This window comes from Podarcis raffonei, chromosome 11 (genome assembly GCF_027172205.1).
Source record: "Podarcis raffonei isolate rPodRaf1 chromosome 11, rPodRaf1.pri, whole genome shotgun sequence".
Lineage (NCBI taxonomy): Eukaryota > Metazoa > Chordata > Lepidosauria > Squamata > Lacertidae > Podarcis > Podarcis raffonei.
The window spans coordinates 64,168,297-64,192,145 of NC_070612.1; the positions used below are offsets into that span (position 1 = coordinate 64,168,297).

Sequence of the window (23,849 nt, forward strand, 5' to 3'; positions counted from 1 at the left end):
ACCTCATAAAGCAATGTGCATGTACCGTATTTTTCCCTCTATAACACGCAGATTTTTTCTCCTAAAAAGGAAGGGGAAATGTCTGTGCGTGTTATTGAGCGAATGTGTGGTCCCTGGAGCCAAAAAATCAGGCAAAAATCAAATTGCGAGTCACGGAGAAGGGAAACCTGAAAAGAGGAAGCAGCTGCTTTCCTGCATTCTGCCTCAGGGTCTTACTGCCCACCCTCCTCTGTTTCCTTGCTGTGTTTGCTCAAACGGAACAAAGAGCAGGGAAAGCCCCTCCCCTCCAGGCAAGCAGAGGGGAAAGCAGAGTGTCGTTCCTTCCTCTCTGTGCTCCGGTGCTGCTGAAAACATGCAGGAGGGAGAGAGAGAGTGAGCGAGCTGGCTGGCTTGGGTGGGTAGGTGAGGGAAAACTTTTGCCTTCCTTTCCTCCCTCCCGTTATACCCCTCTCCTGCATTCTTAGCCAGCTGCTTCTCTGCACACCCCTCTCCTGCTCCTTGTCCCTTCTGTGTTTTTCCTTCCCTCCCCACTTAAAATGTGGTTAAAAAGCATGGATCCACATGGATCCTCAGGATCTTTGCATTGGGTCACCCCAAATTCACCATCAGATCACATAGCATGTCCATGGCTACAGCCTGCCCCCCCAAAATCACGCACCCACTGTTGCCTGGGGCTGCAATGGTGCAAAAATGTGGTTAAAAAGCATGGATCCACATGGATCCTCAGGATCTTTGCATTGGGTCACCCCAAATTCACCATCAGATCACATAGCATGTCCATGGCTACAGCCTGCCCCCCCAAAAATCACGCACCCACTGTTGCCTGAGGCTGCAATGGTGCAAAAATGTGGTTACAAAGCATGGATCTACATGGATCCTCAGGATCTTTGCATTGGGTCACCCCAAATTCACCATCAGATCACATAGCATGTCCACGGCTACAGCCTGCCCCCCAAAAATCACGCACCCACTGTTGCCTGGGGCTGCAATGGTGCAAAAACGTGGTTACAAAACATGGATCCACATGGATCCTCAGGATCTTTGCATTGGGTCACCCCAAATTCACCATCAGATCACATAGCATGTCCATGGCTACAGCCTGCCCCCCAAAAATCACGCACCCACTGTTGCCTGGGGCTGCAATGGTGCAAAAACGTGGTTACAAAGCATGGATCCACAGGGATTCTCAGGATTTTTGCATTGGGTCACCCCAAATTCACCATCAGATCACATGTCTGTGGCCACAGCATGAAGCACAAAAATGATACATCCACTGTTTCATTCAGAATGTTTTTTCCCTTGTTTTCCTCCTCTAAAAACAATGTGCGTGTCATGGTCAGGTGCGTGTTATAGAGCGAAAAATACGGTATTTCTTTGTTAGTTTTTGAAGTATAATAATGTATTATTACAAACTGAGCAAAACTCTTATCAGCCGTAGACAAACAGCAATGACAACAAAAGGAAGAACACATGGTTTATATCATAGCATAATCCTCATTGACAGCACTAACAATGCAAATTGGCTAGCTTGATTTAATAAATCTGCTGCTTGCCTTCTATCACTGTGCCATTGAGAGCGTGCTCACTTATGGCTTATGTGTGTGGTACGGAAGCTGTACTACCCAGGACAGGATGGGGTTGTGCAGAGTTGTTAAGGCAGCAGAGAGCATTGTTGGCTGCCCACTCTCCACCTTAGAGCAGATTTATGCCACAAGGTGCCATAGGAAGGCACTGGACATAGTAAAAGATCCATCGCATCCTGGTCACTGTCTCTTCGAGCTCCTGCCATTGGGACGGAGATACAGGACGATGAAGACAAGAACGAGCCGTCTTAAGAACAGCTTCTTCTCCAGAGCGATCTCGGCCCTGAATGGGAAGCCTGGACTTTGAAAGTCATCTAATCTTCCTTGCTGTACTATACTGTATTGTTTTAATTAGTGTTTTTATGGAGCAGTCAAGTAATTTTGTTGTCCCCGAGAGGGGCTAATGACAATAAAGATATTATTATTATTATTATTATTATTATTATTATTATTATTATTATTATTAAATGATTTAAACTTCCTCTCAGATGAGAAAACCAAGTTCTGTGGCACAGGTCATCAGGCTGTCCTCATGTGCAAGCCACATTGAACGTTCCTGTGTCCTTATCAAAAGAACATTGTGGAGCAGAAGATTTTTCTCTTTTGTTCTAATTTTCCCAGCAGTCCTTTCAACCTTTCAGTAGTATTATGTTGTGAAAAAATATGCTCAGTATTCAGACAAAATGAGTATGGCATGGTGGACATAACTTTGGAAGGTCTTGGTTTAAAATTATAGCTAAAATAGTTCCCAGAGAACTTTGTTCATTCTGCTGCAGCTAATTTTACTTCCACATCTGTAAACTAGGAATTACAGTTGAAACTAGGAATTTTCTTGTTTCTGTGGTAAGGATACTTGTAAACAGTATTAGAAATCATTTTAGTACTATGTGGTCATGCTGAATGATAACCACCGCAAGCAGCAAATGAAAAAGCTTTTATAAGCATATGGTAATGTTTTTGTCACTTTCTGTTTTCAGGAATGACTGGATTCGGGTGGGTCTCTGTTACCCACCAGACACTACTTTTCAAGTAACTTCTGATGCATTCCGAAGGCCTGCACCTCCCAATAGTGTGGAGGATTATGTGTCTGTATCTTCAATGGCGGAATTGCAGAATAGTCGAATGGAGAGAAAGTTTTATTTTGATAACAGCACTGGGTAGATATTTGCCACAAAACCATAATTTGTAGTATAATTAAATGATCAGTTTTTTAGTATCTATAAGAACTGGATGACTTGGTTTTTTGTCAGTGGAGAGCTATAGCATGAATGTAATTCTAAGAGGAATCATCAGGATTTGTGGTTATGTATGCAGTAGTTTATCAAACTGTCAATCCCCCAAAGGTCACTGCAGTGTAGGCTGTTCTGAGTACACAGAAAAATATGAAGTTTACATTCAACAAATGCTTTTGTTATCCATCCCAGGCCATTCTGGGTAGGGCTTTCCCTGCCCACCCAAGGTTTGAGTGCATTCTTTCAGACCGCCCTGTTGTCCCACAAGGCTTCCCAGCAATCTGTGCAAACAGTGCACTCTGCACAGAGGAAGAATTGCAGAATACATCTTACTTCTTTCCTCCCCTTCCTCTTTATGTGGTTATGCACTAAAGATGCAACATACAGTGAGGGGGGAAAGTATTTGATCCCCTGCTAAATTTGCCTGTTTGCCCTCTGACGAAGAAATGACCAGTCCATAATTTTAATGGTAGGTTTATTGTAGTTGTGAGAGACAGAATAACAACAGGAAAAACCCCAAAAACCCAGAAGACAAAAGCCAGAGATTGATGTGCATTATAATGAGTGAAATAAGTATTTGATCCCTTTGCAAAAGATGACTTAGTACTTGGTGGCAAAACCCTTGTTGGCAATTACAGAGGTCAGACGTTTCTTGTAGGTGGCCACCAGGTCTACACACATCTCAGGAGATATTTTGTCCCACTCCTCTTTGCAGATCCTCTCCAAGTCAGTAAGATTTCGAGGCTGATGTGTAGCTACTCAAACCTTCAGCTCCCTCCACAGATTTTTGATGGGATTAAGGTCTGGAGACTGACTAGGCTACTCCAGGACCTTCATGTGCTTCTTCTTGAGCTGCTCCTTTGTTGCCTTGGCTGTGTGTTTTGGATCATTGTCATGCTGGAATACCCATCCTCGACCCATTTTCATTGCCCTGACTGAGGGAACGAGATGCTCACCCAAGATTTGACGATACATGGTCCCGTCCATCATCCCTTCGATGCGGTGAAGGTGTCCTGTCCCCTTAGCAGAAAAACACCTCCAAAGCATAATATGTCCCCCTCCGTGTTTGACAGTGGGGATAGTGTTCTTGGGGTCAAAGGCAGCATTCCTCCTCCAAACGCGGCGAGTTGAGTTGATGCCAAAGAGCTCGATTTTGGTCTCATCTGACCACAACACACTCACCCAGTTCTCCTCTGGGTCATTCAGATGTGCATTGGCAAACTGCAGACAGGCCTGTACATGTGCTGTCTTGAGCAAGGGGACCTTGTGGGCTCTGCACGATCTCCGTCCTTCATGGCGTAGTGTGTTACCAACTGTTTTCCTGGTGACTATGGTCCCAGGTGCCCTGAGATCATTGACAAGTTCCCCCCGTGTAGTTCTGGGCTGCTTCATCACCGTTCTCCTGATCATTGCAACTCCACGAGATGAGATCTTGCATGGAGCCCCAGACCAAAGGAGGTTGACAGTTATTTTGTGTTCCTTCCATTTGTGGATTATTGCGCCAGCTGTTGTCACCTTCTTACCAAGCAGCTTGGCAATAGCCTTGTAGCCCAGTCCAGCCTTGGGCAGGTCTACAGTCTTGTCCCTGGCATCCTTGGACAGCTCTTTGGTCCTGGTCCTGGTGGCTGCTTTGGAATCTGCTGGATTGATTGCTTCTGTTGACAGGTGTCTTTTGTACAGGTACTGTAACGAGCTGGGATTACAGGTAAGACCTCTCCCTTACAGCAGGTGCTTCTAATCTCAGCTCATTACATACAGTGAAGATACCAGGTAGCCTGACTTCTGGCCTCATGGGAGCCGTGTGAAATAAGGAATAGTGCCAGCACTGCTGGTTTTGTAATAAAGTGTGATCTGTTCTTTGTTTTTGTGTGTTCATGTACAGGCTGCTGTTTTTGTTTCTTCAAGCCAAATACCAGAGGGATGGCCACAGTTACTGTTCCTTTCGGGGATGTGAAAGAGTCAAGATTCAGGCCAGCTTTCGGCCAAAGTCTGTCAGTAACTGCTTGACAAAAGCTTACCCAAAGTACTTCCAGAAGCCAACTGTGGTGAAAAGAATGCCCACAAAGACTACGGGCTCCTGTCAGAAATGTGGCTCCACTCAGGTGGGAAAAGGGCACAGCATCAAGAGCGGTATGGTTGATTAGCGCATAACCTCTTGCAGTTTCTCCCAGGGTTTTCAACCGTGTTGACAGGACACTCGCTGCCATGAGTAAATGGGGCAGGATTTGAATGTAAGAAGAATGAGGTGGCCTGATGGATCAAAGCAGAGACTGAAGGATGGGATGGATAGAGATGAGATGAGATAAGATGAGAAGTTTTAGGAAATCACATTGCTGAACAGCATCATGTTTAAAATCTCAGCAAAACTTGAAATCATTTGGAAATGACTGCATCTGCATGATATGTATATTTTGAAAGAATAAGAATAGAAGGCCCTTCTAAATTAGGCCAGTGGTCCATCTAGTCTAGCATCTCACAGTGGCCAACCACATTCCCATTATGGGAAACCCTCAAGCGGCAACCAAGCAGGGCTCCATTATACAGGAAGTGGATAGACAACAGTTTCTCTCTCTCTCTCTCTCTCTCTCTCTCTCTCTCTCTCTCTCTCTCTCTCTCACACACACACACACACACACAGACAGGAGGGCTTTTGCCCTCACATTTCTGTTCATGGGTTTCCATAGGCATTTGAATCACCATAGTCAGAAATGGGATCCTAGGCTAGATTGACCTTGGTCTTATCCAGCAAAATTCTTCCTAATAGCACTGCATCTCAGTGTTAGCTGCTAGACAGATACACAGGGTGGTGAATGTGCCTGACCAGAAACTGCACAGCTGGACATTATTTGTAAGGGAATCCTAGGTGGGATTGGGGAAGAGCAAAGCAGCAGATCCAGCCCTGCAGCCCAACCCTTCCTAGGGGGCAGGTGTAGCTGAGGATCCTAAAGATCTAGCTTGGGGAAAGTTGAGGAAAATAAGCCAGACAGAATCACTTTAATCTTGCCTTTCCATTATGCTTTTGAGGCTTTTGTTTTTTCTTTCTTTCACATTTCTCTGTGCTGTGCTGTTTTTTTCTGCGGTGTGTTTTTGAAGCTTTCCTTTTACAGGAAAAAAAGGCTTTTAATGAACTGAACAACTTTTTAAAGTTTCAACAGGAATATAAGGTTTTCCATCTTTTATTGTATGATGCTGTACTTGTGAATATACTTTTTCTAGTCCTCACCCAAATCTCAACACAGTAGGCTTCTGTCACCTGACATTCCTGTTCTAAGAGAAAAATTATACGCTGTACACTCATATAATGGCTACTTTTAAACATTAATTGTATTCTATTCAGGTGGCATTTACCAGTGATCCTCATAAAACCTACCTCCTTGTGAAAATTCAGTCTCCGGACACAGCTGAGTTGCAAAGGAACGAAGAATCTTATGTCTCAGTAAGTATTCTTGCAATCTTTCTTTACCACAAGCTTTTATTAACATCATGCAGGAATGCCATTACCTGTGTAGGTGTTTGAAAATGGATCATTTAGGAACAAACCATATCAGCATAAACTTGGGGGAAAAGAATAAGAGAATAATTTGGCATCCTCAGCATTCCTGTTATTTGCAGCATCTTTGCATATTGATTTGTTTTCAAAATACCATTGGTAAAATTTAAATTTAAAGCGTATACTAGTGATTTAGAATAAGATACACTCAGGTTTCTTGAGACGTATCCCAAGTTCAATCAAGTAGGAGGCAATGTGTGCAGAAATAGACATACACATGACTGAATAATGGGTGTGGGCCAGCACTATAAAATACTGGTTGCACTGCCATTTCCATTGCCAACCTTCGAGTCTGCTTCTTTCTTACTTAAGGACTCTTATAAATCCAGAGGGTTTCAACTCAGATCTTTTGGTATTGCCTTAGAACTCTTGTATAATTCAGGTGATCAATATATTTATTGCAATATTCAAACTAGATTAAGGGACATTGAAAAACAAAACATCGAGTCAGATGTAAATAAAATTTGGTTCCCCAAGTTCTATGATTTAAATCCAACAGATAATAGGGTCACTTATATTTCAAAAATAATAATTCCAGTCCAACACAGGGCCTTTATGTTAGCCCAACTGAGCATTTTCCCCATAGCTTTTGTCAAGGGCAGATATTTAAACATCCCCAGAAATTATAGACATTGCGGATGTTTTTTGAATGTGCCGGACACTGTAGAACATATTCTTTTGTACTGTCCATTGTACAACCAGCTATGCAAATGCGTGCTGTCCCCCATTTTGGGTAGTCTGACATCGTGGCACAGTGCAAACATCAGACTCTAATCTGTCTGACATTAACCAGGAAGCAACTGCAAGGGGGCTGAGTTTTTGTCAATACAGTGGTACCTCGGTTTAAGGACAACCCTGTTTACGAATGATTCAGTTTATGAACTCCGCAAAAGTGTCCTGGTTTGTGAACTTTACCTTGGTCTAAGAACGGAGGTCGAATGGTGGGAGGGCACTGGCAGCGGGAGGCCTCATTAGGGAAGGCATGCCCCGGTTTAAGAACGGACTTCCGGAATGGATAAAGTTTTTTTTTTTTAAAAAAAAGATGTTTATTAAGATTTTCAAAGTTAATACAATAAAGATATAAAAAATCAAAAAGAAAAAGGAAAAAAATACAAAAAAACAGAACAAAAAAAGATACATAAAAATTAAAAACACATTAAGTTCACAGTAATTTACTTTCATTGACATATTTTCCTGACCTCCTCATACCTCCCCTTTTTGTATTCCAATTCAAATTATTGATTCAGCAAATCCTTAACCATAATTCTTAACCTAATTCCACCTCTCTCTTTTTCCCCCCCTATCCCTCAGAACATTACAGCTGAAAACCTCTTAAATTCCATCCATCATCATTCTAACATTCATTAATTTTACAATATTTTTGTAGATAATCCTTAAATTTCTTCCAATCTTCTTCCGCCGACTCTTCTCCCTGGTCTCGGATTCTACCAGTCATTTCTGCCAATCCCATGTAATCGATCATCTTCAACTGCCATTCTTCCAGAGTGGGCAAATCCTGTGTCTTCCAGAACTTTGCAATAAGTATTCTTGCTGCTGTTGTAGCATACATAAAAAAAATTCTATCCTTCTTTAGCACCTGTTGGCCGACTATGCCTAGAAGAAAGGCCTCTGGTTTCTTCAGGAAGGTATATTTAAATACCTTTTTTAGTTCATTATAAATCATTTCCCAGAAAGCCTTAATCCTTGGGCACGTCCACCAAAGGTGAAAGAATGTACCTTCACTTTCTTTACATTTCCAGCATTTATTATCGGGCAAGTGATAAATTTTTGCCAGCTTGACTGGGGTCACGTACCACCTGTATATCATTTTCATGATATTCTCTCTTAAGGCATTACATGCTGTAAATTTCATACCTGTGGTCCACAACTGTTCCCAGTCAGCAAACATAATGTTATGTCCTACATCTTGTGCCCATTTAATCATAGCTGATTTAACCGTCTCATCCTGAGTATTCCATTTCAGCAGCAAGTTATACATCTTTGACAAAATCTTAGTTTTAGGTTCTAACAGTTCTGTTTCCAATTTTGATTTTTCCACCTGGAAGCCGATTTTCTTATCCAAATTATATGCCTCCATTATCTGATAATAATGAAGCCAGTCTCGCACATTGTTCTTTAGTTTCTCAAAACTCTGCAATTTCAATCTATGACCTTCTTGTTCCAAAATTTCCCAATATTTCGGCCATTTGGCCTCCATATTGAGCTTTTTCTGTGCTTTCGCTTCCATCGGTGAGAACCACCTTGGGGTTTTATTTTCCAATAAGTCCTTATATCTAATCCAAACATTAAACAACGCTCTCCTGACCATGTGATTTTTGAATGCTTTATGTGCTTTAACCTTGTCATACCACAAATATGCATGCCACCCAAATACATTGTTAAAACCTTCTAAATCTAGAATGTCTGTATTCTCAAGAAGCAGCCAGTCTTTCAGCCAGCAAAATGCTGCTGATTCATAATAAAGTTTAAAGTCTGGCAGGGCAAATCCACCCCTTTCCTTTGCATCCGTTAATATCTTAAATTTTATTCTAGGCTTCTTGCCCTGCCAGACAAATCTGGAAATATCTTTCTGCCACTTCTTGAAACAATCCATCTTGTCCACAATTTGCAATGTTTGAAATAAAAACAACATTCTAGGCAATACATTCATCTTTATAGCTGTGATTCGGCCCAACAAGGAAAGCTTCAAATTTGACCAAATTTCTAAATCTTTTTTCACTTCCGTCCAACATTTTTCATAGTTATCTTTAAACAAATTCCCATTTTTTGCTGTCATATTAATCCCCAAATATTTCACCTTCTTAACCACAGTCAGACCTGTTTCATTCTGGAACCTCTCTCTTTCAATCAATGTTAGATTTTTCTCTAACACCTTAATTTTTGCCTTATTCAGTTTAAATCCTGCCACCTGACCAAACTCTTGAATTAGTTCCAAAACCCTTTTAGTACTAGATTCTGGCTCCTGTAACGTTAAGACTAAGTCATCTGCAAATGCTCTCAATTTGTACTGTCTAGCTCCGACCTGTATACCTTTAACCAGCCGGTCCCTTCTAATCATGTTCAGCAGGACCTCCAGGACCGAAATAAAAAGCAATGGGGAAATTGGGCAGCCTTGTCGTGTCCCTTTCTGGATTAAGTTTGTAAACTGAGGTACCACTGCACTACTTCTTAAAGTGGTGAATGTCAGTAGTGCACTGGGCTTCTTACAATTACATGTTCAGAGGGGTGTGGAACCTGTGGTACTCCAGAAGTTGCTTTATCTTTATTTATTAATTACCCACTCTTCACTCTTCAGGTCCCCGGGAAGTTGCAACACTTAAAACACAATATTGCTGCAACTCCCACCATCCCTGGCTGGGCGGATGAGGTGTGTGGCCCTCCAGGTCTTGTGGGACTCCAGCTTCCCCACCTCTGCCTTAAAACAATGATTAAATTAGAGGATAGAGTGCTGTCAGTGACTGCAAGCCATGAAGGCTGCGGTCGGCCCTCATGAGGCAGACGGGGGGGGGGGGAGTTGCTCCTGAGCTCAAGTCCGAGTGCAGGCTTCCCACAGGCATCTGGTTGGGCCCTGTGAGAACAGGAGGCTGGACTGATGGCCTTTGGCAGGATCCAGCAGGGCTGTTCTTACGTTCCTAGGTGGCTGAGATGGGGATATTTACTTCAGCTCTAAAGGGTTAAATGTAGTGATGAAAAATTAGTTCTGGTTTGGGGCCAAATGTGCGGCTGGGAAATGAAGGTCTACAGGCATCAGAGTTTGAAGGTTAGAACTGAATCAGTGGGCAGGTAAATGCACTTGAATCTTTCAGGGAAATTGGAGGAAAATAGAGTTGCAGCATTAGCATTTTTAATTGCCTCCTCTGATTTTTAAAAGGGGCTTTGAACAACTCTTTCACTGATGACAGAGATGGCCTTCCTAAGGCTAAGCGAAAGAATAATTGGAGCTCTGTAATCACTGGATCAGAAGCCACTATTACAGGGCCCAAAGGGGGTTTGTTGAAAGGACATGGATATGTGTCAGTGGCTTCAGTTACACAAAGAAAACAGGAAAGCCCTAACCTGAGGGCCATAGAAATCTTATCAGCAAAGATTTTGAAGGAAAAGACTAATACATAGGAAATTGTTCACTGCCAGGAATACACTATTGCCATCTGGAAGCCAAATGATGATAAATGCAGTGGAACTGTGAATTTACAGCAGACTATTGTATTTACAAATTACTGGTTTGGGGAAAGGGGGGAGTGTGATTTATGAGGTCTGTGATTTCAGGTCAGTGGCATGAAGTTTCCCTTGAGTGCTGTGGGTGTTCTTACCGTAGTCATTGATGCCTGCACTGGCAAAGTAACAAAAGAGAGATTTTTCTCTGAAGCAAACGTAAGGAATCTAGAAGAATATGTCAAAACTGGAATTCCTCAAAGGTATGTGATACAGAATAAACACCAGCTTGCAAATAGCATTTTTGCAGGAGTGGCATTTAAGCTATTTTGCATATCCTTTTAAAAATGCCCAGAGGTGCTTCTTTTCATAATACTTAAATGTTTTTCAGAGAATGGTGCTTAAGGTACCTGTGTTACTGCTATGAATTGTTCATATCACCTCACTTTCTGTGTTTGAAATTAAGGAAAGAACTCTTGTACTCTGTTACAGTGGTACCTGATGCGAACGGGATCCATTCCGGAGCCCCGTTCGCATCCTGAAGCGAACGCAACCCGCGTCTCTGGAGCGCGATTTGCCGCTTCTGTGCATGCGCATGACGTCATTTTGAGCGTCTGCGCATGCGTGAGCAGTGAAACCCGGAAGTAATGCGCTCCGTTACTTCTGGGTCTCCGCAGAGCGCAACCGAAAACGCTCAACCCGAAGCTACTTCACCCCGAGGTACGACTGTACTTAAAAAGCGGGGGGGGGGGGGGTAGTAGGAGTTGTATTCCAGGGCACATCTTGCATATGCGAGAAAGAAATCTAAATTCTATGTCCATAAAAGCTTGATTTTGTAACTTTTGCAACTAAGGCATGTGATTTGTGTTCACCTAATTCTGTTTTTGTTAGCCATATAAGAGGACCAAGTCAATAAACATCACTGAATCCTCATCTCCACAAGGTTTCTGAGACTTCTTCAGGAATTGCCCATATGTTTCCAAGATGACCTTTGCCAACCCCAAAAATTAGAAATTTGCTTTTTTAGGAAAGTAGAAAGTTCCACTCCTATGCAGGTCTACTCAGAAGTAAGCCCCACTGGTTTTGGTGGGCTTACTCTCAAATAAGTATTCAGAGGATGTTTCTGGTACAGTCAGACAAATAAAGCTACTGTTCTGGAAAGCAAGTGAAAACAATCCCTTCCTAACTTCAGTGTGATTTCTTTCTTTCTTTCTTTCTTTCTTTCTTTCTTTCTTTCTTTCTTTCTTTCTCTCTCTCTCTCTCTCTCTCTCTCTCTCTCTCACACACACACACACACACACACACACACACACGGCAGAAGCCTATCATTCCCCTCCCCCTCCGGACATCTGAGAAGAAAAAATAGCATTTTACAACCAGGAAAATGTAAATGGAAAATTATTATCTTTTTATCAAGTGAAAAGGAAGTAAGAAGGAGATTGTGATTGCTTAAATTGTGTCACAAATGTGTTAGGCATTATGGATATTATAATTCAGTATAAATTCATACAAATTGATTGTTAGAGGTCTTGTTTTTTGTTACCATGTTTAACAAAATGTAGGTATAATGTGCTACACCGGATTAATTTGTTATGGATATGCAAATTTTGACATTTGCAAAGTAAGCATGACTTTTATTTCTAAAAAAGTTTGCTTTCTCCAGATGGCAATTTATTATAGAAAAGTGTGTTAGTCATATTGACGTTCCACATTTACGGCTCTATGTATATGATGTCACCAATTTTAACAATTTTATATGCTGCCTTTCCAAAGCAGCTTGCAATAGATATTTACTTAAAACATGATACTTTTTAGTGGCAGTAAATCAGTGTTATTCTCTCCCCTTCAACCTTATCCCTTCATTTTCTTTCTCTCAGGTCTATAGTTGTATTAAGCACCAGAGGGAATATAAAAAACCTTAACATTTCTCAAGCTTTAATGACCCTGGGAGCAGCAAAACCAGCAAATCTTCACAACAAGGGTGTGTTCTTCTTTTTACATATTAAAATGTGCCTTTTTCTTTTCTAGACGTGGAATGCAAAAGATGCTGTGCAAGTTGCTGTTTCATACTCAGTGTTGATAAATTTTCAAAGTTTGCTATGATATTGGAACAGCACATTTTAAATGTTGAATCCATTGCCCATTATTGATGATGTGTTTCCTCTTTCAGGGAGCATAGGCTTCTTTGGGTTCAGAGGGAACTTCAAACCATCTTGGATCAAGCTATTGACCAGTCCTGCAAGGCAGGGCCTGGGCCAGATGGAAAAGTATATCCCTCTGCAGCTGGAAGAGTACAGCTGTGCCAGAGCAAATACTAGCCGACGGAAAGATTTGGAACTTCTAAAGCAGGCTACAAGAACACAATAGAAATTAAGGTGCATATGCACACTGAAGACAATGTGAACTAATTTATTTATTTTATGGAATTTTAACGTGTACTATTACCCAAGTACATCACTTTGCTGTTTTTGATATGGACATTTGCCTACGCTGAATGCTTGAATGCCCATCTGTGCACCTTTTGGATTGTACAAAATATTAAAGAATTAAAGTATTTGTTTAAAAAACAGTTTTTTAAGGGGGTGTTTTTTTAATGTTTGTCCTTTATTATAAAAAGCCTTTTGTCTTCTACTCATTATATATATATTTTTTTGCATTTTCGAAAGGAGAACATTGGAAGTGTCAGTCATCTTGAAGGATGGATCAGAAAACATAAAATCTTACCTTTAGATTGGCTGAAAGTCTTGCATATATGTTTGCAATGTGGGTGCCAGTTTATACGTCACAATTTGTCACTTATTTTCTTTCTTTCTAACTGAACCGTGTGGTCTGCATATATGTACAGTGAACATAAGCCTAGGAGCTGATGGAACAGGCTATGAGATTTTCTGTTCTTTTTTTATTATTTAAAAGTTTATATCCTCCCACTTTTCAACATGCAGGTCTAATAGTGGTTTACAACAATAAAACCACTTAAAACATAAACTTAAAACATAAATTAAACCTCCAGAATTCAATGATCCCAAACGCACAAAAATGTAAAACACATGAAAAGCAATCAGTGTGCAAAGGTCTCCTGAAATAAACAGTTTTGACCTGGCATCTGAAACTTTGTAGGGACAGTGCCTGTTTAACTTCTTGTGGGGCAGAGATAGAGTTGGGCCTACAACACTGAACCCACAACTCCTCATTGGCCCATAGAGACCCATAGAGAAGCAGAGATTTCCCTGTTTCCACGACATTCTCTATTCACATGGTAAATGAAATGAAATGAAATTTATTATTACGGTTGGAGACCAGCTCGTAAAACACAAATGGAACTAAACAAGCAAAACAAACATTTAAAACAATATAGAACAATGGATTTTAAGTTTAAAAATGTGGTAGGCATATAACACACAAAAACTTTAAGATAGACTACCATAGAGAAATGATCCAGAGTCGCCCGTGGATCCGAGTTTGGGAATTTTCTTAACAAACTAGTTAGTCACATGGTATGTATGAGTAAGAGCCGTCTGATGAGGTGGGCAGAAAGCTATCTATTACAATGCATGAATTTACCCCAAGGTTGATTAGTTAGCCAGACCTTGGATAGCTTCATCCAGTTATAGTTCATGTCTACTAAACAAATATTAATGAATACATTTGCTTTCCCCTTCACTAGATGAAGGAGCATTAAGAAAGTTTAAGTGAAAATATTTAGTAGCCTCTTCAAAAGTTCCCATGTGGTGACTCACATGGTTGGGTTAGAAGAAGTGAAGGCAGGTCTGAAGAGGAAACAGACCACAGCACAAGAGGCCTTCTGTGTGGAGGGCGGGACAGAAGACCCAGGTAACTACCGTCCAGTGAGCTTGTACCAGGAAAGGTCCTAGAACAGATTGTTCAAGCTGGTCTGTGAGCATTTAGAAAAGGATGCTGTGATTTCTAAGACCCAGCATGGGCTTCTCAAAAATAAGTCATGGCAGATGAATTTTGATGGAGTTACAAGCTTGATGGCTCAAAGGAATGCTGCGGACATAGTGTATCTTGATTTCAGTACGGCTTTTGACAAAGTCCCCCCTGGTAAGATGTGGGTTGAGCAAGGGAAGTATTAGGCGGGTTTGTAGCTAGCTGACGCGACAAAATCCAAAGAGTACATATCATTGGTTCCTCTTCATCCTGGTCAAAAGTGACAAGTGGGGTGCCACAGGGTTCTGTCCTGGGCTCATTGTTGTTCAACATCTCTAAAAACGACTTTGGCGAAGGAATTGAGAGGATGCTCATCAAATTTGCAGATGACACCAAACTGGGAGGGGTAGCTAATGCTGCAGAAGACACAATCGGGACTCAAAATGGCCTTAACACATTGGAGAACTGAGCCCAAGCTAAGAAAATGAATTTTAATAGGGACAAATGTAAGGTGCAATGGGACTTGCTTCCAGGTAAGTGGGGTTAGGACTGCAGGTTTAGCCACTTCTCTTTTACATTGTTCCATAAGAGCTAGTAGTGCGAATCTCACCTGAGATACATTGTACGCACACTCCCCTCCTTCAAGAAATGTTTGCCCTTCTATAAGACATCACAGCCTCTTGTTTGTTTAAAGACTGCATGGTGTGTACCCTTTTCTCAGTGACGCCCGTGCCCTCTGCAAAAAGCCAGTTGGCACCAGACCACGCAGGAGCAGCTGGCACAGAAGCACTTCGGACAGTCAAAAGACTGTGGGAATAGGGACTGTTGCATCCAAAACTAGACACCCCCACCTAACAAAGCTCAGTTCCTGATCCTTACTAAGCTTTGTATGAATCTGCATACAATGTCATCATACGTAGTAGCAGAACTTTGATTTTTTGCTAAGGAGGGGAAATGAGTGAGCAAAAACTCAAATTCAAGAAACAGAAGAATAAGTAGAATCATAGAATCATAGAATCATAGAATCATAGAATCATAGAGTTGGAAGAGACCACAAGGGCCATCGAGTCCAACCCCCTGCCAAGCAGGAAACACCATCAGAGCACTCCTGACATATGGTTGTCAAGCCTTTGCTTAAAGACCTCCAAAGAAGGAGACTCCACCACACTCCTTGGCAGCAAATTCCACTGTCGAACAGCTCTTACTGTCAGGAAGTTCTTCCTAATGTTTAGGTGGAATCTTCTTTCTTGTAGTTTGGATCCATTGCTCCGTGTCCGCTTCTCTGGAGCAGCAGAAAACAACCTTTCTCCCTCCTCTATGTGACATCCTTTTATATATTTGAACATGGCTATCATATCACCCCTTAACCTCCTCTTCTCCAGGCTAAACATGCCCAGCTCCCTTAGCCGTTCCTCATAAGGCATCGTTTCCAGGCCTTTGACCATTTTGGTTGCCCTCCTCTGGACACGTTCCAGTTTGTCAATGTCCTTCTTGAACTGTGGTGCCCAGAACTGGACACAGTACTCCAGGTGAGGTCTGACCAGAGCAGAATACAGTGGCACTATTACTTCCCTTGATCTAGATGCTATACTCCTATTGATGCAGCCCAGAATTGCATTGGCTTTTTTAGCTGCCGCGTCACACTGTTGGCTCATGTCAAGTTTGTGGTCAACCAAGACTCCTAGATCCTTTTCACATGTAGTGCTCTCAAGCCAGGTGTCACCCATCTTGTATTTGTGCCTCTCATTTTTTTTGCCCAAGTGCAATACTTTACATTTCTCCCTGTTAAAATTCATCTTGTTTGTTTTGGCCCAGTTCTCTAATCTGTCAAGGTCGTTTTGAAGTGTGTTCCTGTCCTCTGGGGTGTTAGCCACCCCTCCCAGTTTGGTGTCATCTGCAAATTTGATCAGGATGCCCTTGAGTCCATCATCCAAGTCGTTGATAAAGATGTTGAATAAGACCGGGCCCAAGACAGAACCCTGTGGCACCCCACTAGTCACTCTTCTCCAGGATGAAGAGGAACCATTGATGAGCACCCTTTGGGTTCGGTCAGTCAGCCAGTTACAAATCCACTGAGTGGTAGCATAGTCAAGACCGCATTTTACCAGCTTCTTTACAAGAATATCATGGGGCACCTTGTCAAATGCCTTGCTGAAATCAAGGTAGGCTACATCCACTGCGTTCCCTTCATCTACCAGGCTTGTAATTCTGTCAAAAAACGAGATCAGGTTAGTCTGACATGACTTATTTTTCAGAAATCCATGCTGACTATTGGTGATCACAGCATTCCTTTCCAGGTGCTCACAGACTGTTTGCTTAATGATCTGCTCCAGAATCTTCCCTGGTATTGATGTCAGACTGACTGGGCGGTAATTATTTGGGTCCTCTCTTTTCCCCTTTTTGAAAATAGGGACAACATTTGCCCTCCTCCAGTCTGCCGGGACTTCGCCTGTTCTCCAGGAATTCTCAAAGATGACTGCCAGTGGTTCTGAAATCACATCTGCCAGTTCTTTTAATACTCTTGGATGCAGTTCATCTGGCCCTGGAGACTTGAATACATCTAGACTAGCCAAGTATTCTTGTACTATCTCCTTAGTTATTCTGGGCTGTGTTTCCTCTGCTGAATCATTTGCTCCAAATTCTTCAGGTCGGGCATTGTTTTCTTTATCGGAGAAGACTGAGGCAAAGAAGGCATTGAGGAGTTCAGCCCTTTCTGTGTCCCCTGTTTGCATTTCACCATCTTCTCCTCTGAGTGACCCCACTGTTTCTTTGTTCTTCCTTTTGCTACGAACATACCCATAAAAGCCTTTTTTGTTGCTTTTAACCTCTCTGGCAAGCCTGAGTTCATTCTGTGCTTTAGCTTTTCTGACTTTGTGTCTACACGTGCTGGCTATTTGTTTGAATTCCTCTTTGGTGGTTTCCCCCCTTTTCCATTTTTTGTACACATCCTTTTTTAATCTTAACTCAGTTAAAAGTTCTTTAGATAGCCACCCTGGCTTCTTTAGGCACCTTCCATGTTTCCGTCTCATTGGTATTGCCTGAAGTTGTGCTTTTACTATCTCCCTCTTAACAAACTCCCAGCCATCATGAACTCCCTTTCCTTTTAGTATTACTGTCCATGGGATCTCACCCAGCACTTTCCTAAGTTTTATGAAGTCGGCTTTCTTAAAGTTGAGAAATTGAGTCCTAGTATGCTTGGCTGCTCCTTTCCGCTGTATAGTAAACTTCAGAAGAGCATGATCACTCGCGCCTAATGATCCTTCCACTTCTACCCCACTAACCAGGTCATCAACATTGGTTAGGACCAGATCTAAAATGGCTGTTCCTCTTGTAGCTTCTCCCACTTTCTGGACAATGAAGTTGTCTGCAAGGCCAGTGAGGAATCTGTTTGACCTTATGCTCTTGGCTGAGTTTGACATCCAACAAATATCCGGGTAATTGAAGTCCCCCATTACTACTATCTCCCTTCCTTTTGCATGCTTGGCCATCTGTTCCAGGAAGGCATCATCTATGTCCTCCGTTTGGCTTGGGGATCTATAGTAAACTCCCACAATGAGGTCACTGTTATTCTTCTCTCCCTTAATTTTGACCCAAATGCTCTCACTTTGGCTTTGAGGTTCTAAATCTTGGATCTCTTCACAGGTATACACATCCCTGACATATAACGCCACTCCTCCTCCTTTCTTGTCTGGTCTGTTTCTCTGAAATAGATTGTATCCCTCCATTATTACATTCCAATCGTGGGACTTGTCCCACCAGGTTTCAGTGATGCCTATTATGTCATATTTAGTTTGCTGTACCAAGAGCTCAAGCTCATCTTGTTTATTTCCCATACTTTGCGCATTAGTGTACAGACATTGAAGTCCATTAATCATTCCCCCGTGTCTCTTATTTAAGGATTTTTTCCTCCCACCACTAGGTCTGCGTGCTGTTTGCTCCATTCGGTCTATGACATTTGGATGATCATCTTCATCAATTGATAGACTCCTACCTTCAGGAGCACTGTCTCCCTCCCCCACATTAGTCAGTTTAAAGCCCTCCTGATGAGGTTTCTGAGATTTTTTGCAAAAACATTCCTACCAACCGTTGTGAGGTGCAGCCCATCGCTTGCCAGAAGTCCATCTTCAAGAAACTGCATTCCGTGATCTAAGAATCCAAACCGTTCCTGTTTACACCATTTGCGAAGCCAGTTGTTCACTTCCACTATTTTTCCCTCTCTCCCTGGGCCACGTCGTTCAACTGGGAGGACAGATGAGATGACAATTTGTGCATTTAATTGCTTCAATTTCCTGCCCAGAGCCTCGTAATCTCTTTTGATCTTCTGGAGGCTATTGCTTGCAGTGTCATTGGTTCCCACATGAACCAAGAGGAAGGGGTATTTGTCAGTGGGTTTTATGATTCCTTGCAGTCGTTCAGTTACATCTTGGATCTTAGCCCCGGGGAGACAGCACACTTCCCGAGACATCTTGTCAGGCCCACAGATCACTGCTTCTGTTCCCCTCAGTAGGGAATCCCCTATCACCACTACACGCCTCCTCTTAGGTCTGGTCGGGGTTCTTCCGTGAGCTGTCCGTTCCAAGGTCGCCTGCACATTCCCTGAAGACTGCCTTTGCTGCTCGTCTTCATATACCTGATCGACTGTAATGAGGGAGAGATCCTCAAATGGAGTCTGCTCTTCGTCTTCCATGCTAGGGGAAAGGACCTCAAAGCGATTGCGTATTTCTAAACAATCAGAGCGAACCCTGGGCCTCCTACTTCTTTGAGTCACGTTTCTCCATAGATCTGGCTCCTGTGTTGGTGAACTAGCCTCCTTCTCAGGGGAGTCCCCTGTCTCCTCCTTGGTGGAGACGGTGTGCTCTGTTGCTTCCAAGAAGAGCTCCAGCTCTCTAATTCTTTGGAGCGTAGCTACACGTTCCTCCAGTTGCTGGACTTTGTCTTTTAAGAGGGCAATCAACATGCAATTGCTGCAGGTAAAGCTGCCTGCAACCTTTGGCAAGATGGCAAACATTGCGCAGGAACCACAGGCGACTGCAGCTGTTCCCTCACCCTCCATCTTGAGAAGGTGTCATTGGGGGTGACTACAGTGGTCCTCCATCATAAAAAGCGTGAAGACAGGACAAATAAATCCCCCCAAATAAACCTATATCTCCCCCAACAAACGTTTGAGACTAGCTCCCCTAAATCTAAAAGATGGATCAAACTGCGCGCGCCGCTAGGCGCGCGCCGCTGCCCTACAAGCTCTGACAAGCTCCTCCCACAGCTAATCCCCTACCTCAACAGAAGCCCTGCCCCCTCTGACCTTTGCACAGAGAAAGCAGCTAATCAGTCACAAGAAACTCACACAAGAAAACCCTTTTTGTTCCTTCTTCAGCCGCTGCCCTACAAGCTCTCAAGTATATAAGAAGTATATACTTGTATATACCTGCCCTCAAGTATATAAGAAGAGTCCTGCTGGATTCATCTAGTTCAGCATCTGTGTTCCACAATGGCTAGCCAGATGACTCCAAGAAGCCCCCCCAAAGGCACCAACTCAGCCTACTCCCAATCATTAATCTTCGGTATGTACTATCTCTGAATCTGGAATCTTTGCTTAGCTGTCACAGCTAATAGCTTTTAACAGACTCATCATACATTAATTCTTCTTTTCAAACATTGTGAGTTTGGTTGCAGCCAGTGCTTTTTTTCCTGGGGGTATGCAGACCCCTAAACATTTTGTTTAGAAAAAAAGCACTGGTTGCAGCAACAGTACTATACATTATACAGTACTACATGCAGCACAATGAGAGATCAAAAGTTCAGTTAAACATCAGCTCAGGTTAATTATCAGTGGGTGCACCATGCTGAAATATTTTCTTCTTCCATAACTGGGAAGGGGTGTTTTATAAAATCTTCAATCATGTTTGCTCCCTTCACTTCCAGAAGGATGAAATTATGGGCAGAAGCATCTAGAGCAGAGTTTCAGCGCAGAAAGCTACTGACATAATACTGACAAAGTCTGGTCTATCTAACTGACCAGTGTGCCCTTTTCTGCTTTTGCTCCTCTTTGTTTAGGATAGCCTTGAGCTTTCCCCTGCTGATAAACTTTGGCTTCCTCTCAGGAAATTCCATAACTTGCTCTAGTTACTATCTTTTCCTTACTTCCTCTTTATCCCCTCCCTTCTCCGCAAACCAACCACTCTGTTTCAAAAGCAAAGAATAAGATGGTGTCACATAAGTGTGGTGCTCATATTTGAAATGTTTTAAATTACTGTTTTAAATCATTGTTAAGATTGGGGAGACCTTGGGAGGACTTTGCCCTAAAAGTCAGTCCATAAAAAGTTGAAATAAGTACTGCTTAAACTGATTTCTTCATCATATTTTTGCTGCCCATCTGATATTATGTAAGTAGCACTTTTAAAGTTTTCCCTCTGCACTTCCCCTTTTCAAAATATTTAAATTACCTAGGGTAAAAGGGTTTTAAGCTAGTTTTGTGATTTATGCATTACCTGATAAAGAACGGATACCAACTGTTTGCTTGAAACAATTAAAACTAACACTATAGTTTGTTGCAATGAAGCAGACCACTCAGGAGCTCAATGCAAAAGCCTGATCAAGCGGCTCATGTGCTTTTGCCATGTATCTCCTCAGCGACAAAGGGGTATTTGTGAAGTTATGGAAGGTGTGAGGAAGCTTTGGCACTCCCAATGTTGCCCAGCTCATGCTCCCTCCAGCCAGCATGGCCAATGGACAGGGACGATGGGAGCTGCACTTCAGCAAAATCTGGAGGACCAAAAGTCCCCCCCCCCAACCTGGGTTACAAGATTAACTTGGGCTGGTCCCCTCCTACACATGAAAGGAAGGTCAGTGGCTCTGTCTGAAGACAGACTTCTAATCCTGTGCCCACTTCCCTAGGAGTAAGTTTCCTTGACCTCAGTAGGGCTTACATACATCTGAGAAGACATACCTATGAGTGTGCTGGATTGTGAAATAATAAGTGCCCAGAACTTTATGGGAGCAAAGCCTGGTAGTTACTGTGCAGAATGTTTCTTCATGAAGTGGGACGTATCCATGCTATTTCCTTGATATAAATATTGAAATAAACCCACTATGTGAGCTATTGTGGCATATTTAAGGTTAATGTCAAAAAAAAATTTATTCTCCACAATGTGATATTTTACATAGAAAGGCACACATTGGGTCTTTGAGTTACCATGTCATGAATTCAGTTTTAAGAGTTTATGTGAAGCTAAACAAATTCCACATTAAACTCCACTTTAAACCAGATTATTTTAAAGTAAATAAAATATACTTACTACCTCTGCATTTTCTTTTTTAAAAAAAATAGTAAGTTTTATCCACTCTGACAGCTTTTTTTTACCTTTGGGCATTGCAAATTTATGTGCCCAGGTTATATACTAAAGATGCTCAAGTGGAATGTGGAAGATCCATTTTCCATCATTCTTGCATGTGTGCAGGAGCACACATGCACACTGACTATGCAGCCATTACATGCAGTCACAGCATCCTCAAGGGAGGCTGCAATGAAAGCATGACTAGTAAATGCCATAAATTTACCCCACACTCCTCCAGAGCCAATTAACACAATAAAGCAATCTAATGTTGTAGATGTTGAGCTTCCGTCAGAGCCACTAGACAAGCCTGTTAGCGTTTTCTGTCTTGAATAGGGAGTTTGTTAAGCGTCACATTAGGCTTGATTTGATGGCAGCTAGGCAATAATAATAAACAGCACTATTGATTTTAGAAAACATTGATTCCTTGGTCTTGCTTTCAGTGGTCTTGCAGTGTGCTACACATTTGCCTGCCAGACCTACATAATTAATGTGAACCATTTAAAAGCAAGCACAAGAGATTTCATGACACCTTTGTTAAAAGTTACACGCGTCTCCTTCAAAACCAAGGTTAGTAAGTTAAACAAACATTAATGAGCACGTGCTAACAGATGCTGTTTATGGGGTGCAATAAAATCTAGAGCAGAACAAAGTATTCAAGTGACTGCTGGTGAGTGCAGGATTCTATAGATACCCACATTGTTTCCCACTTACCCCGTGAGGGCTTACAAGGCAGAGCTGTTTGTTTTGGAGCAAAACCACTTACACTTAGCTATGGGTTAGAGTAATTCCCTTTCCTGCTTATCCCATCCTCTTTTCTTGCTTAGCAAAATGAGACTGACCTAGGCCTGATACAAGTAAACTACATTACTTACTTACTCACTCACACACACTTGACTAATTTTAAATAATTTTTAAAATAAATGATGCCTGTCATGGGCCAGGAGTTGGCTTCACCTGCTGAGCAGCAGCCTGAAGGAGCAGAAGGTGAAGTGACTCGCTGCTGATCAGCCTTCTTGCTCCTGATGAGAACCAGCTGGCTCCAGGTTTCTTAAGCAGGGTTTCTGGCCTCGGTTAGTTGTTGGAAACAACATTCGTTGTTCCTGGCCAGACCTTGCTGCTTCTTGTGACCTTGGACCCTCGACTTTCTTGACCCTCAGATCATCTGACTACATGAACTGAGATACTCCTGACCTTGCGACTAGGCTGGACCTTGCATAGGGACTCTGCCTCCAGGCAAGTACCCCCCCCCCCGAGAATTGGCTGGTTAGCTGGCTTCTCCCTCCACTGAGCTCCGCCGTTGCTGGCAGCACAGGACTGCAACAATGCCTTTCCCCCTATGCACAAACAATTCTCATTTTAAATGCCAATGGGCAGCTTGCTTTTGGCGGTTTGCTTTTATCACCACTGTTTGGAAGCCTGTCACTCAGGTTGCGTCTGGTGCAGCCAGAAAGGGGGACAAAGAGAGTACTGATTGTCAGACAGTATAATTTTATTGAAATGCTGGTCCTCCCAAGTTCAGGAGCAAGCTTTCTTTTTAAATATGTAACACCCCTAAAATGTGTTTGCCTGTGATTTGACTCCTGCAGTTTGGCAGACATAAATGGGTGCTTCTCAGGGTTGAAGATGGGCAGGCTAGTCCCATGTGCCCTAGGAAGAGCAAGGAACATGCCTGGGATCTGCTTTGTGTCCTGTGCATTACTTTGCATAAAGACTGGCCTGTTTGTTTTACAGAATGGAAGTAATTGTGGGTAAGTGGGAAGTGGCAGAGTTTGGTGGTTAGATGCCCTGTAGCACCAAACAGATGGTGTTTCATCTTTGTATTATTTTTGTAAGGGCCTCAAAATCCATGTTAGCTGGGATGGTATTCTCTGGGAGGTTGCCAATGGATTGTCCTTTCCTCAGGAAGTCAGTAGTATCCACAAGTAACTTGGAGTATTGGTGGCATACTCATACATCAATCCAGTTAATGTTCTTGATACTGCTTGCCTTTGGGGAATATTCAGGGCAAAGGAAGGAGAACCAGCACCCGTTGTGGGCTGTCGGGGGCGGGGCAAACCGGCCGGCGGGGCATGTGCATGCGTCATATGTACAC

The 23,849-nt window shown here is 42.5% G+C and overlaps 1 protein-coding gene across 2 annotated transcripts in view; it reads left to right on the plus strand.

Annotated features, from left to right (window-relative positions):
- Positions 1–13,107, plus strand: part of CEMIP2 (cell migration inducing hyaluronidase 2) — a 66,818-nt gene extending 53,711 nt beyond the window's left edge. For both annotated transcript variants that reach the window (XM_053407781.1, XM_053407782.1), the window contains exons 19-24: positions 2,561–2,740; positions 4,698–4,917; positions 6,153–6,251; positions 10,653–10,801; positions 12,416–12,519; positions 12,709–13,107. In XM_053407781.1, the coding sequence (XP_053263756.1) occupies positions 2,561–2,740; positions 4,698–4,917; positions 6,153–6,251; positions 10,653–10,801; positions 12,416–12,519; positions 12,709–12,905 (949 nt within the window). In that variant the 3' untranslated portion in view covers positions 12,906–13,107. The remainder of the gene's footprint in view (positions 1–2,560; positions 2,741–4,697; positions 4,918–6,152; positions 6,252–10,652; positions 10,802–12,415; positions 12,520–12,708) is intronic.
- The last annotated feature ends 10,742 nt before the right edge of the window (positions 13,108–23,849 follow it).